The sequence below is a fragment of the Lissotriton vulgaris genome, chromosome 8, assembly GCF_964263255.1.
Source record: "Lissotriton vulgaris chromosome 8, aLisVul1.2, whole genome shotgun sequence".
NCBI lineage: Eukaryota > Metazoa > Chordata > Amphibia > Caudata > Salamandridae > Lissotriton > Lissotriton vulgaris.
Genome location: NC_141696.1, coordinates 357,496,215 through 357,512,634, shown reverse-complemented (window position 1 = coordinate 357,512,634; position 16,420 = coordinate 357,496,215). Strand labels below are relative to the sequence as shown.

Below are 16,420 nucleotides of genomic sequence, written 5' to 3'. Positions count from 1 at the left end.
TTACTGTTTCTACCCGGATCATGAAGTCAAGAACTGTAAGTACTGCTGTACTTTTTCTGCTAAAAGTTAGACAGAGAGGCCCGTCTCCTGTGGCTACAGAAGTTGAAGACATTGGAGTCGGTGGTCTCAGGTTGAGTCTCCATTTCATTCCAAGGCCTCTCAGAAGCGTGGGTCAGAGACGCAGATGCCCTCTCCATTCCTCAAGAAAAGACTTGCTGAAGTCTCTAAGAATGTCTCCCCCACAGGACTTGCCACCAACTCTTACGGGACCTGGTTCTCTGGCGTCACAGTCCAAAGCCGGGCCATCATCTTCAGAAATGGGCACGGGCTTGTTGACGCGTCTGTCGACGACTAAATCAGTTGGTGCTGTTTCTACGTCGACTACTTCGTGACGACGACCCATGAGGTGAGACCCATTACTTCTATCATTAAGATCTCGTCGACGACTGTCGAGACCTCATCGTCGACTAAAAAGCTTCTGTTGACGCGTCCATCTTCGTCGACACGTTCATCTTCGTCGTCGAAAGCAACACCATCGTCGACTGGAACCTCTTCGTCGACGGTGACAACTCGGTCGACGTTTGCATCCTCGTCAACTGTCCCACCTTCGTCAACTAGTAAAATTCAGACGATATCCTCGTCGACTGACATCTGCATCAACGCTACCCTCTTCGTCGACTGCGAAAACCGTCGACTAAGAATATAGGGAAGTCACATCCTTCAATGGCTATGGATTCTTAATCAGCAGACCCAGCGCTGACAATTCAGACTCCTTCTGCATCTTCTGCCGCTTCTTGACTAGCTCATCAACTTCACACCATCCACTGTCCACAGCCACCACCTTCACAGTGGTCACTCCTTCAATGGTTAAAAGACTGGTACCTCTTCTGCATTGAAGTCCTGTAAAGAGTGGCTCTGCTCTTCCTGAACAATTGTTTCAGTCCGCGTAGGAGGACTCTAATATTGGCTCATATGTCGATGTTTTTCGACCTGTGTCTAGCCCCTCTGAACTTGAGATCAAGTGCCAGGACTATGACGAGGAGGAGGAAGAGAAAACCGAAGATGGGGCAGATCTTTTCCCCATAGAGTACTCTAAAACACCCATAACGGAACAGATGACACAAATACCACTGTCTTTAGTGTCTAATTTGCAGCACATGGTGAATGATTATAATTGCAGGTTTCCGCCATCTAGGCCTGCTTCTCCAAGCTCCGCAAACTCCTCCACAAACACAAGTTTCTATACCTACAGTAACACCCAGATCACCAGTACGCCTTCAGCAGGATACTGAGGAGGAACAGGACCCTCAAAACACAGATCTAGATGACGACTACAACGTCCTCACTGATTGTCATGACTACAGGGCTCAAATATCTTCTACTCCACTAACGCCAAGAGTTTCGCCTCCAGTGGACATTAGCAGCTTTCACAATTTGATGGTCTGTGCTGCCGAAAGGTTTCACCTGACTTTAGAGGTCCAGCAGACAGACTGGATCTTCCTCAAAGGCAAGCCCACACCATCCCGATCATCGATCACATTTGGGAGGAAGGTCTCAAATTAATGGAGACCCTCTGAGGCTCGCTTCTCCTCCTAGACTCTTGTCACTCCTGTGCTTATAAAATCTGAGGGCCTGATCCTCTGAGGAGAAGGTTCTAGAGGGATGCTTGCGCCTCATTGGCTGTAGTTTAGACTGACCTAATGACATGGATATGTTATATAGGCGCTTTTTTCTTTTCTCCTATGTATTCCTATGTGTTAATTCTAACCTGGTACTTATAAGTATTTCTGGTTTTGGAATTTGTGTGAAGTTTTCATATACATATTTTATTGGGATTTTTCGCTATTTTATTTACCGTGGGGCTCCCACTTCGACGACTAGGAATATTCAAGCATGTGAATCTATGAAAGACACCAATACTGGAGAACCACCTGTTTACAGGTAAGTAACACTTGTTCTTACCCAGTAAGCATCTGTTGGCATGTAGAGCTGTAGATTCAGATTCGCCCTCCCACGTACCTGTAGTTGTTGCAGTTCTTCATTCTAAATTTATACGCATAAGAATCTCTATACTACACTTACTCCATTGCTGGAAAACAATCTAACAAGAGTTGGTCAAGCGCACTCAATCGAAAGGCATGGTCTCCACTTCATGACTAGAAAAGACTTCTTTGAAGAAAAACAACTTGCAAACATTCAGACTCAACACTAGGTGGCAGGAGTATGTAAAACATGTGAATCCACAGCTCTACATGCCAAGAACAGATGCTTACCGGATAAGTAACATTATCCTTTCTTACTACTTGACACTCCCTATTGACAAATGCTTGGTTGCAGTTTGCTGTGACTAATAAGTTTTCTTTACTGTATTCATTAATGAGTTATATGTGAATTGATTTTAGGTCTCGCTACATCCTTCTTTCATGAAAAGAACATCAATATCACCAAGGATTTGCTGGATCTGCTTGTAGAAGCCAAGCAGGAAGTTCCATCTTGGTTAGAAAATATGGCTTATGAACAGCAACACAAGTTCAGCAGCCGAGGTGGCGGTCGTTCAAAGAGGTGAGATGTTTGACATTTTGTTTTGGCAGCTCATTAAGAAAAGATAGTAATTTACCAACTATGACCACTTTTTAAGTGGTTTTGCAACAGTCATTGGTTCCTCTGCAGTATTACTGTTTTGATCAATTTAGGTTCTTAACTCAAGGTAGCAAGGATGTGCGATCCAGACTTGTTCTGAGAGAAACTGATTCAGAATGACAATGACTGTAATGGTCACAAAGTACTGCTTTATTTTAGGGAGAAGGCTGTTTTCTCCAGCATTGTATCTTTCATAACTGGTTTTGGGAATCCTTGGTACAACATTGTTAATCAGCAATCTTTATAATACTTTTATTAGGATAGTTACACTGTAGGCCACATACAGTCTAACCATTTAATTTTGTTTCTCAAGCTTGGCAGGACATTGACCCTGTCCCACGCGTGAAGCTCAAATTTCAGTTTTAACTTTTCTCCATGCAACTCTGATTCCTCAGTCTCGAACGCCTAAAAGGCTGGAGGGCCAGGTGTCCCTCACCAGTAGTCAACCTAAACGCCTTTCTTACAATTCCCCTTGACTCAGTTAAAACGAGTTGACACATTTGGAAGCAATGTTTTCTGCCAGCTTTGCAAGAGCTGTTTATTAAGCAGCTACACTTGCACACAGGTTTTGATTTGTGAAAGAAAGTGCTGGTGTCTGAAGCTGTGCTCCATACCAGTCAGCAGGTACAATTTAACAGCTGTGTACCGGATTGCAAGGCTGGTAATCTTTAATCCACACCCCTCTTAGTCTTGTAGGTTCCTGCTTTTGACTTGTGACTTTTTCGGTCTTTCTCTTAATCAGTCTTTCCGATCTATTTGTTTGAGACTTATGAGCTGTAGATCGTATACTTGTGCATAGAACTCCATCTGTTGGGTTCGGTTGTTTGCACTTTTTATTTTGGAGAAGTCTTTTGTAGTCATGAGGTAGGGGACTCCTCCTTAAACGATAGTGCGCATCGGCATCGACTCAATCTCCAGATTGTTTTTTTTTAAAAAAAAAAAAATTTCAGCCATCGGGTTCGGATTGAAATTGCGCTCAGGGTTTGCAATCCCTCAATTCGATAGCGTTTCCTTTCGATGCGCATCCAGGAAAATTCAGCAAGACTTTTGATTCTGGCCGTTGGGCCTATCTGCGCCATCAGGCTCTTTAGTCAATGGAAAGATATCAATTTAAAAAATGCCCTGTGGTGCTGAAATCCCACACACTGATCTCCCCGAGGTCTGTAACCTTCTTCTCTCCACAACACGAGGACAAAGACTGAGGCCTGTGCTTCCTTCAGATCGAAGAATACCATACGTGATCGCCTGCCTCAACGTCGCGTAATGTCTAGATCAACTACCTCTGCGCTGGACGATGTCTACGACGCAGGCCCCGATGTTCCAGAAGAACAACCCGAGGATGAAGACTGAAGCGGCTCCAACCCCGACAAATCGGATGCTGAGGATCAAACGATTACTCCAGGTCAACAGATAATGAGTACCCAGATCCAAACCCCTGCCCCATCTGAAGCAAAATATAAGGCTCCAGTGACTATTTCGGGCTCAGGTCGACACTGTGCTAATACTTCAGATGCCCCGCCCTCGGGCCCAAGCCCAGAGACTAGCATTCAGGCTGCTCTGTATCGAGCCAGCCACAAGCCAGTACTAAAAACCATCTCCGGCACTGAAACAAGTCTAAACCAGAGTGCCACACCTGGTTCTATCGACACCAAAGACTGCTTTGATGCAGACCGCTTCGGCGCCAAAACAGAGGACAAGCCCTTGGAACCGAAAAGTCAATAAATCTTCAGAGCCACCAAAGCATAAGGAGACCAAGACCCCTCCTAGAGCTAAAGAGCATATACCAAAGCACCACTCGGAACTAAAGTTGTCGGTGCCAAAAATAGACAATGCCTCTAAGGAACTGTTTTAACCAAATCCCTCGGATCAGAAACAAAAAACTTTACACATTGACCCTGTTACAGGCCATGTCATCACAATACCACCGAAAAAGAGTAAATTAGACACCTCAGAGGCACCTAAGATACCATTTTGAGAAGAAAGACATAGCAACCTCACCTTTCAGACCCTCCTCTCCCCCCTCAATCTTCCAACTATAGCACTTTCTCCAGCACTTTCTCCACAGCTTCCTTCGCCTGCACCACAAGAGGATGAAGAGAATGATAAGATATGACGACTATAACCCACCACCCGACACGTGGGAGGATTATACTAATTTCCCAGATATACCTGAATCGGACTCTTATTCATCTAAACCATTCCCTCCGAGCGACAACATAGTTTGCTCAGCTCCTAAATAGGTTCCGTAATCGTCTCGAGCTCCGGCAGTCGGCCCGCGCCACTCGAGGTCCAGGAGGTCGTTGAGGGACCGGTCGCGGGGCCACAGTCATTGCCACTCAACGAGTCATCACCACTCTGCAGGCTCAAAGTCCTCGGGTAAGTCGAGGCACTCTAAGAAGGTCGAAGGAGCGACATCGCTCGTCCGAACCCAACCCCCCTCCCCCGACGACATTGCCAGCTCCATACCCGCCGGTCCCTGGGCTGCACGTGATGCCGGAGGAGATCAACGCTTTCCTCACAGCCATGAGGTCGCGCTTCCCTCCGTCAAAAAACGCTGAGGCGCCTTCGGGCCCCGCAGGTTCAACCATTCAGAGCTCTCCCTAGTGAGAGTACTAGGGCTGCGAGCTAGTCGGACCGATTCCACAACTCTGCTGGCAATATTACGCTATTACGCTGTGTAAATCGTTTTTAAGGACATTTTAAATTGTATCATTATTTTCTGTTGGGGGCTCTAAATTACTTATTTTAAGGGGAATTTTACTGAGGCACACTGACACCCCTCCACACGCTACTGCTTCTTTTTCCCTGCCTCGCCCAGCAGTTTATTTACCTGGTGTAGGCGACGTTGGGCGCCATCTTTGGTGTGGCTGGGGCTGCGCTCTAGTCGCGCCGGCCTCCCACCCTCCTCACACCCTATATAATTGGTACCATGACCAGACGGCGCAGCGGGCGCGCGCCGAAGCCACGCCTAAGCCAAGCCCGTCAGCGACCGGACACGGCCCAGGGCCATAACCCCTGGCCCTTTATTGCGCTATTCCCCCCAGCAATTAAGACAGCTGAACCCTGGCTACTCTCGCCAACACTTTATCATCTTGCCTCTCTCTACTGCAGTGTGCGCTACCCCTTCCCCCTGTCCGGGGTGCCAATACCAACTCCCGCAACCTTGTTTGCCAGGCGCCTCCGCCTCAGATGCCCGCAGTAATATATGGTCTCATGAATCGCATATCACTCTTTTTTTATGGCTGTCGAGCAGCGCTTATTAACACGCGCTCCCTTCCATGCCACAGTTTACAGATTAGCGAGTTCATTATCGCTCATGATCTTGACTTCCTTTTTGCCACAGAAACCTGGGGAGATGCTGGCTCAGGACCGGACTTCTGCCACGCAACCCCTGAGGGCTACAGTGTTGCTAGGCATGACATATAGGAAGAGGTGGAGGACTCACTATTATTTATAAGAATCAGTATCGCACTACTCCTGATCCCATACAATCCACCAATTGTGAAGCAGCCACTTTTGCTATTAATATTAATTGCAAACAAGCCCTCAAAGGAATTTTGCTATATCGACCTCCTGGGCCTCGAAACTCCTTTCTTGCTACACTCTCTGATCTTAATGACCATCTTAACCTCGATGGAATACATGATACTGGGAGACTTTAACTTCCCTTTGGAAGAACAGGGTAATCATGACACCACTCAACTCACTGCTGATCTCCTAACCTTAGGACTTCAACAACTGGTAAAAGGAACTACTCACCAGGCGGGACACACACTAGATGGCTTGTTTACCAACAACCCAGATACCTCTGTATTAGATATTATTCCTCTCACGTGGTCAGATCACAGGGCCATTATCTTTGGTATACATACTCTGCCTGTTAACCCTCCCCCCTCCAGGCCACGAACTAGGATAGGGACCCGTGCCTGGAAGAATGCAGATATCCCTCAGATGGTAGACATCCTGACACTGTCCTCCCCCATGGGAGGAGCCAACCCTGCTCCCTCAGCCTCCGATTTCCAAGACTGGATTCGGAACGCTGCTGATCAGGTGGCCCCGGAGAAGCTTATGCGACCCAACAGAATATCTCCGTCGGCGGTTTGGTACACCGAAGAGCTCAGGCTCCACCGACAATACTGTAGGAACTTAGAAAGGCGTTGGAGGAAATCTTACTGCCCCATAGCCAAGCAATCCTACAAAGATGCCCTGACAATATACAAAAAGGCTATCACTGTCCGAAAAACCACCTTTTTCTCGGCTCAAATAGAGAATGCCAGGAACTCTGCCAGAGAACTGTTCTCAGTGGTCACCACTCTGTCCACCCCCTCCTCGGGTCCCGGAGCTGAACCCTCTCCTCTGTCTCTCTGCAACGCTCTGTCCAGCTATTTCATCACTAAGGTGGCAGATATCTACTCATCCTTTGCAGGGGATGTAGGCACAAGATCCAGAGTTTGCAGTGGGGAAGAATTAGTCACTGACCATGATCCCCTCTCCCTTTGCCCCCATCACGCAAGATCAAATTAGCAGACTCGTTTCTACTATAAAGTCTGGCTCCCCCTTGGACCCCTGTCCCCCCTCAGTGATGGCTCTAAGTGAGGTGATCTCTCGCCCACTTATGGAAATTTGTAATACCGCATTTCAAACTGGTCACTACCCAGCCCCGTGGAAGAAGGCAGTGATTAAACCTCTTCTGAAAAAACCCTCCCTCGATCCTTCAGCTCTGGCCAGCTATAGACCTATTGCGTGTCTCCCCTTTCCCGCCAAAATATGCGATGCTCTGATGAATAAACAACTCTGAGTTCGTCGATACTCACCAACTTCTCGACGAAACTCAGTTTGGCTTCAGAAAAGGGCATGGAACCGAGACCGCTTTATTAAAGGCCTCAGATGAGATCAGAGCCATTATGGACCAGGGAGGTGTGGCCGTCCTTTTGGACCTGTCCGCAGCCTTTGACACGGTCGACCATGCTATTCTGGTCGACAGTGTCACAGCCCTGGGGATAAACCGCATGGCTAGAGATCTCATTTCATCCTTTCTGGCCAACCGTACCCAGACAGTGAAGTTGGGTAATTTCTACTCTCCTGTCTCTGCACTCCCATGTGGAGTCCCACAGGGTTCCTCGCTAAGTCCTATGCTATTTAATATCTATGTAGCGGACTTAGTGAGGGTAATAAAGGCCCATGGGTTGCGACTTACATCGCAGACGACACCCAACTGGTTCTGGCGATCCATAAGGACGGCCCAGTGGTGGCAGCTAATTTCCAAAGGGCCATGCTCGCTGTCAGTACCTGGATGTCCTCCAACTGTCTGAGGCTTAACTCTGACAAAACCGAGGTCATGACCTTCGGTAAACTCTCCCCGGAATGGTCCTCCATCTGGTGGCCCAACCAGCTGGGCTCTCCACCTGTCCCAGTTGAAAAGGCTAGAAACCTGGGAGTTATTTTTGACAGCAAGCTGTCATTTAACCTTCACGTTAACAAGGTTGTGTCATCTGCGTTCTTTATTTTAAAGAAAATTAGGAAATTGCTGCCTTACCTCCCTACCTCAGCTGGGAAGACCCTGGTCTCTACCCTAGTGTTTTCTAAAATCGACTACGGGAATGCCCTCTTTCTCAACTCTCAGAAACTCGTTTTATCTAAGTTGCAGTCCATACAGAACGCGGCTGCTAGAATCCTACTTGACATCCCTCGCCGCCAGCCTACTACTCCCGCCATTCGTCATCTGCATTGGCTAAGAGTAAAGGGCAGCATTAAATTCAAGGCCCTCTGCATTGCCTATAAGGCAGTGCATGGCGTTGGACCCAAGTTTGACTGAAGCCTTTCAGCTGTACACCCCTAAAAGGCAGCTGAGATCTGCCAAAACCTGTCTCCTGCCGGTACCTCGCACGAGAACAGCAACCTGGGGAGACAGACGTTTCCTGGTTGCTGCGCCGAAGCTTTGGAACCTTTTGCCACTCACGATTAAAACTGCCCCCAATCTGATGAGCTTTCGTAGGCTCCTAAAGACATGGTGGTTCAACCAGTAAGCTTGCTGTCCAGTCCTTCTGGCCTCCACATGCGCCGAGACACCTTCGGGTATTTGTATGCGCAATAAAAATATCGAAAATAAATAAATCTGGGAGCCCAAGCAGGCCGGCGGCTCCTGCGCCGTCGGGTGCTTCAGCGCAGTCTACGACTCTGGTCCCGATGCCGCAGGGCTCCTCAGGATCCAGGCCTTGATCCGTGACGACGCCGGTAGACCTTACGATCCCTCTGCTGGCGCAGTCACCAAGGGTGTCTCCCTCGGTCCTGATCTGGCGTCGGACCGGCGCCATCTTCGATGCCGATCGGTGAGTTCTTCACTGACGACCCGGCTCCATCATTTATTCCTGACTATCAGGAGATGGATGACGAGGGAGACTGGGAGGGGTATGAGGACCCTCTGGCACTGCAGTGCCAGTTAAGCCAGGACTGGGCAGTCGACCTGGGAGAGGCCAGTGGTCTTCGCCCGACACTGGATTTGTCCCCCCTCCTCCCGTGGCTACGGAAAAGAGGAGCTGCTTACAGCTTGGTGTTAAGTAGGGCATCCAAGGCCTTGGCTCTTGAGCTCCCTGTCGCGGCTGTGAGAACTAACCTCACTGAAGTGCTCAAACCGCAGGCAAGCTCCTCGGAGCCTCTCCTGCTATTTAACAAAACCCTCACTGGCGTTGTAGTGGGCACCTGGTACTAGCCCTCTACTGGCCTTCCCTTAGATAAGAACGTGGCCCAACGCCACCGCCCGGCTCAGGCCGACCCCAGCTTCTCCAGTATTGGGGTGTCTTTCATAGATTCAAATGCATTAATCATTCCCCGTCGGAGTCCCACGGTATATGAAAAAGCAATAAATATGCCATAACAACCAAAAAACCTTTGTAACAAGAAACCAGAAAGTAAAGTAGCCCAAGAAAAAAATGTCACATGCATGACTATCCTAATCATTATACATAGCCCAAACTGCAGCCAGTCAGGCGACATCACCCACCAAAAAGTTCTCCTCAGAGGCTCAGGCTCTCAGATTTTCTACCGCACGTCGTGTGAAGGGAGTCTCCCTGAGCTCTGCTCAGTTCTTCTCAGTTTTATTCAGGATTTCTTGGTTTTAGGATGTCTTCCTCTAAGAAATCATTATTCAGGCCTTGTGAATCTTGTGGTAAGCTCAGGCTTTTCGGAGTAGATGCGCACTGTAGTCCAGGGGAAAAGTCTCCTATCTCGTGATACTTCGAACACTCTTCCAGGACGACAAGGCGCAACATCCGGACCCAACACTAGGCGCAGATCTATGCACCGATATGAATGTCAGCAGCCCTATATGCCAAGAACAGATGCATACTGGTTAGTAGCATTTTCCTAACCAATCTTCAACATATGCTGGACGATTATTACTGTGGTTTCCCGCCATATGAATCAAAGAACTCCGTGCCTCCTACACCTGAGGCGCAGGCGTCCACATCAAAATTCAGGTCTCCAAGACCTCTTTCGCCAGTGATTTTCCATTATCCTGCGGAAGCATTTATCAGAAGATGGAGAGGAAGGTGAAGTAGATGACAGGTCTTTGTCAGAGTGGGATGTATATCAAATTCACCTTCTCCTTCGCTTCCAGCTGATTCACCTCCAGTGGACATTGGAGATTTTCACCTTCTTATGGAGAGCAACCCAACGTTTCCTTATTACTATGGAAACTAAAAAAGAGGAATATTTCCTCTGACTTTAATGACCAGCCAAGGAAACTGGTGCAGAAGATTCCAATTATAGAATTCATATGGAAAGATGGACTAAAGGTGATGTCGAACCCTGCATCTATTCTTCCAGTCTTGCCACGACTAGACAAATATCAAGTGCCTGACAAATCTCCAACTTGCGTTATAGGACACCCAAAGGCAGATTTTGTGATCGCGCAAGCTGTCCAAAAACGGGCAAGAAATCAATCATCCCCGATCACAGCCCACATGATAGAGATGGCAGGCGTCTGGACTCTATTGGGAAACAAGTCTCTACGATTGCAGCAACCACGGCCCATGCTGCCAATTTTTTAGCCATTCTGGGTCGGTACAACTGACAGATGTGGTCTGATATCTCACCGTACATCGATATGCTTCCGGAGCCTTCGAAATCTGAAGATACTGCAAGAGGGAGAACGGATCTCTGCAGCGATTATAGACTCTGCAGTGGATGTGGCAACGATCCCAGCCATATCCACGGTAAGGAAAGATTTTGCCCAGAATCCTTACCTAAAGACTTGCTCTGACTAAGACAACTCCCAAAAACAGCCTTAGTCCCAAGAAGTTTTTCGAAGCCTCCCGTGGCTTGGTGGTGAGGTCGCAGAGGCCCCCACGCAGGTTTTGCTCAGTGACTTCCTCTTACATAGCATTGCGCTCGAGCCTGCTTGTTACGTGGCATTACCCGGGGCAGACTCATGGGGCCATATTTCCAGTAATGCTGTGCCCGTCAAGCATCTCCTTGGACCCGACTGAACTGTGGATCAAGTCTGGATTTAAGGCATCCCTGCCCCCCAGACTGCCAGCAGGCTGAGGTTCGAGGCGCTAGCCCTGGATCAACCTCATGGGTTGCCGGTGTCACCCCACGACCTCCGCACCATACAGACTGCACGAGATGCGATCCCTTGCGCTGGATACTGCAGTCTCAATCAGCATTCCAACATGGTGCAACTCAGTCAACAACTTCCCGAATAGCCCTGATGGACTCGTCTCAGCCTAATTTTGGTTTAAGACGAGGTTGAAAGAGGACTACAAATCTGCAGCTCACCTACCTGCAATGTACATTACACGTAACTAATTGAACGCTTCAAAATAAACTGAATTCTTTACATAGTACAGTACGTTGGAGCTACATTGGGCAACATTAGTTGTCTGCATCGCTTGGATTAATCTAATACACTGTGCACAGCTGGTCTGCCAATTGAGAGTCTCAGCCTTTGTAAATTCATCTGTGAATTAAACATCCAAGTAACGCTGGACCCCATCGCTTCGAAAGCATTGCACATTGTTGAAAAAGGAAATAAAGAACATAAAAATGATGCAGCATCGCCATCTTCTGGACCTGTTTTACACACCTGCTAGATGAACAATTCCAAAGCAAAGCGCATAGCCTCTGCTTGCTCCCTGCCCATAAATATGACAAACTACTCTGTTAAGCTACATGAAGGCATTTGTGATAGCGAGATAGCATTCTTGTTCTAACCTTGGGCTCCATCTAGTAGCCATAATTAGCATCTGAAGGCTTGCCAGTTCATCCCTATCACAGGTGAGGTCTTTAATTACCTGTGTAAAAATAAAAAAAACTTATTTTCTCCTGCCTTTGCTGATGTTTTTCCTAAATCTTAATCTCTTATCTTTGATGTAATTGTATTAGTTTATGCATAGCCTGGAGTATCTTACCATTTCCCCTACTTTTAGAGTGTTATTCGTAGTAATATTTGCTGATGTTTCTCCTAAATCTTAATGTTCAAGGCATGTGGGCTGCCTAGTGTTGGGTCCGGATGATTGCACATTGTTGTCCTGGAAGAGTCTTCGTAGGATCACAAGATAGCTGGCTCCTCCCCCGAACACGCCAGACCTGTAGCATTCCTTACATGAATAACTTTCTCCACCGGGGAGACGGGAGGGCGCTTATGACTATAACAGAGATAGCCCTACTGCAGAACTGGAGTTACAGGACAAACTGCTCCTTCTGTAGTAGGGGATCTGTGTATAGTCATGTAGTGAATAGAATGGCAAGCCCATCCCCACACCAAGCGGCGGTGGAGAGAAGAAAATTAACACCACTACTGTGCGAACAGATTTCGCAGCTAAGCCTGTCCAACCTGAGCGTCTGTCCTGGCATCAGGGTCCAGACAGTGATGCTTAGCAAAGGTATGAACCGACTTCCAAGTGGCTGCCTTGCAGATTTCTTCAATCGGCACGTTACGGAGCAAGGCTGTCGTGGCAGCTTTGCCCCTGGTGGAATGAACCTTAGGCTTACCTCCTTAGGTCTTATTAGCTTTTTGGTAAAACAATTGTATGCAGGACACAATCCACCTAGAAATGGACTGCTTAGAGGTAGCAAGACCCGTCCTGACTGATCCATAATTGATCAACAATTGGTCAGACCTACGAATATCTTTGGTTTTATCCAAATAAAATTTTAACACCCTCCTAACATCCAGGGAATGTAGAGACCTTTCCGCTGGAGATGAAGGATTCTGAAAAAACGTAGGCAAAGTTATGGTCTGGTTGACATGAAAATAAGAAATAACCTTGGGAAGAAATTTAGGGTGAGTACGCATAACCACCTTAGCAGCATGAAATACAGTATAAGGTTCTTGGCAACACAACGCCTGAATTTCACTCACCCTGCGGGCCGATGTAATGGCCACGCGGAACGCCGCCTTCCAGGACAGGTGCTGCAACGAAGTTTTATGAATAGGTTCAAAAGGCTCCTTCATCAATCTGGACAGCACCACATTCAATTCCCATGAAGGCGAAGGGAGCCTGACAGGAGGAATACCTTCTTCAAGCCTTCCAGAAAGTCTTTGATCACAGGGATCTGGAAGAAGGAAGTCTGTGAAGGGCATTTCCTGTAGGCAGTCAATGCAGCAAGATGAACCTTAATGGAGTGAACATTAAGTCCAGACTGCGCCAAATGTAGAAGGTACGGAAGGATGACATCCTCCCTGCACGTCGTCTGGTCATAGTTCTTGGACTTGCACCAGATACAGAACCTCTTCCACTTGTAAGCATAGGAAGTCCGAGTGGAAGGCCTTAGACTCCTTCAGTATGTCCATGCAATCTTCAGGTAGATTCAAATGGCCATATTGCACTATCTCAGGAGCCATGCCGCCAAACTCAAAGACGAGAGGTTGGGGTGCAACATCTGTTCCCCGAACTTCGTGAGAAGGTCCGGCCTGCACGGCAGTCGTATGTGAGGAAGGAGAGACAGGTGAAGCAGGTCCGTGAACCACCACTGCCTGGGCCATTCCGGGGCAATGACTATCATCCTCGCCCTGGACCGGGCCAACTTGATGAGTACCGCCGGAATCAGGGGAATGGGTGGAAAAGCGTACAGAAAGCTGTTCGACCAGTCGATCCATAGCGCATTCCCCAGCGTCCCCTGCTGGTAGTACCTGGAGGCGAAGTCTCGGCATTTGCGGTTTTCGGCGGCGGCGAACAGATCTACGTCTGGAGTCCCCCACCTTGCGAAGACTTCTCCTAGTACTTAGTCGTTTGTTCCAGGAAAACCAGGAATGGGTCAGTCTGCTCAGTGCGTCCGCTTGAACATTGTGCACACCTGGCAGATGGGTAGCCGTTATAGTCAGTCCTCTGACCAGAAGCCAGTGCCAGATCGCCTGCGCCTCCTGCGACAGTGCGTGATCTCGAACCCCCCCTGCTTGTTGAGGTAATACATCGTGGTCGTATTGTCAGTCTGTACAAGCAGAGAGTTGGTCTGGAAGGACGGATGAAAGGCCTTCAGTGCCAAGTGAACAGCTATGAGTTCCAGGAAATTGATGTGATGCGTGGATTCCATCGGGGACCACGTAGTGCGCACCCCAGCAGTGGAGGGAAGCATCCGTCACGACGGTCTGCCTGGGAATGTCCTTGTGAAAGGGAACCCCTCTGAGGAGATTCTCCGCCGAACACCACCACTTCAGAGACTGAAGAGCATGTAGAGACAGTCGTATCTTGTCGTCCCAAGATACTTTCCTCTGATCCCACTGGTCCTCCAAGCACTCTTGCAACGGTTTTATGTGCAGTCGTGCGTGTGGCGTTAGGAAGGTACAAGAGGCCATCGATCCCAGTAGAGAAGACCCAGTCCTCACTGTTGTAGATGGAGTGGTCAAAAGATCCTGAGCCTTCCGAAGGAGACATGCTTGCTGACAGTGTATTGATGGAGGCTCCCAAGTACTGTATTGGACTGGAGTCGGGACAGACTTGGCCATGTTGATGTGCAACCCCAGCTTGTTCAAGAGAACGCACGTCTTCTGGAAGTGTGCTCGAGCTTCCGAGAAGGAGGCCTTGATCAACCAATCGTCCAGGTACGGGTAGACTAACACCTTGTTCTTTCTCAGGTGTGCTGCTACCACCGCCATGCATTTCGAGAATGTTCTCGGCGCAGACTTCAGTCCGAAAGGGAATACTGTGTATTGATAATGATTGGCGCCAACTTGGAATCGCAGGAACTTCCTGTGTTTGTATGCAATGGGCACATGGAAGTACGCATCCTGTAGCTCTATAGCACACAGCCAGTCTCCCTGTTGCAACTGAGGATAAATCAGATGCAAAGACAGCATGCAAAACATTTCTCTGCGAATCCACATGTTTGCCTGCCTTAAGTCTAGAATGGGCCTGAACTCGTTCTTGTCCTTCTTGCGAACAAGGAAGTACCGGGAGTACAGACCTCTTCCTCTCTGAGACAGAGGAACGTCTTCTATCGCCCTTTTCCTTAACAGGATATCCGCCTCCGCCTGAAGCTCGCGCAGTTGAAACTGCGAGCTGACCGGGGGAATAGCTGGAGGAGGGCTGGTGAACCGAAGACTGTATCCATTGCAAACAATATTCAGCACCCACTTGTCCTGAGTAATTTTTCTCCACTCTGCCAGAAAAAATTGAACGCTTCCCCCCCCCCCCCATAGTGGGTAACGGATGCAGGGTAAGTAAGCGCTCAGGGCCTAGACCCGGCCGGGCCTTTGGTCGCTGTTGCCGACTGTTGGCCTACTCTGCCCTTCTGGCGCTTCTGGAACGGCCTTCGGAACTGCTGTTGTTGCTGTCCCGAAGGTTGGCCATGCCCTCTGCCCTCTCCGCCGAACCGCCTCTGGAACGGTCGGTAGGACGTATTTGTCTCTTTGGGCTTCTCCAGGCCCACAGCCGTGAGCGTCTCAGCCTTCATGCGGGCCATTTCGTCATCCGCATGTTTCCCGAACAGAGTATCGCTAGAGAATGGCAAATTGGCAACCCTCTGTCGGGCGTCAGGTTTTAACGACGTGAGGCGGAGCCATGAGCCGCCAGGAGGGAGCAATCTGCCGCAGCACTGATGACCTGATTTCTCTAAACCCCTCCCCTTAACGCAAACGCCCCCGCGGCCTGCTCCATACCCTCCGGTCCCTGGGCAGAACGTGACGCTGGGGGGAGATTGGGGCCATGAAGTCGCTCACTCCTCTTTCGGGTTCTGCAGCGCCTTCGGGCCAAGCGGTCCAGACTGGGTCCCCAAGCAGGCCGGGTGGTTCAGCGACTTCGGTCCAGACGCCGCAGGGCCCTGCCGGATTCAGGTCGTCGCCGGTAGACCTTTCCGTGCCCGGCGCCCAGGGTGTCGCCGTCTCCTGTCCTAGCCTCGATTCGGGTCCGGCGCTGTATTAGACGCTAGGAGATTTCTACTTCTACGACCCGGCCCCATCCTTTGAACCCAAATATCAGGAGATGGGTGGCGATGGGGATTGGGAGGGGTCCGAGGACCCTCTGGCACGTAAGTGCTAGTCTTCTCCGGACTGGGCAGGTGAGCTGGGGGGGGTGGGGGGGGGGGGGGCAGTGGTCTGGAAACTTTGCCAGACACTGGTTTTGTCTCCCCTCCTACCGCGGCTACAGAGGAGGTGGCTGCCTATAGTGTGGTGCTGACGTGGGCTGCCAGGGCCTTGGGCCTTGTGCTCCCCATCGCAGTCATGAGGTCTAACCTCACTGAGGTCCTTAAACCCCAGGCAAGCTTGGCTGAGCCTCTGCTGCCGTTTAATGAGGCCTTGTCAGATGTTATTCTGGGCACTTGGTCCAAGCCCACTACAGGT

At 49.3% G+C, this 16,420-nt stretch overlaps 1 protein-coding gene across 2 annotated transcripts in view; it reads left to right on the top strand.

Annotated features, from left to right (window-relative positions):
* The window catches only part of DDX3X (DEAD-box helicase 3 X-linked), a 414,092-nt gene that overhangs the window by 386,402 nt on the left and 11,270 nt on the right, over positions 1-16,420 (top strand). For both annotated transcript variants that reach the window (XM_086934122.1, XM_086934121.1), the window contains one exon: positions 2,403-2,562. In XM_086934122.1, coding sequence (XP_086790248.1) covers positions 2,403-2,562 — 160 coding nt within the window. The remainder of the gene's footprint in view (positions 1-2,402; positions 2,563-16,420) is intronic.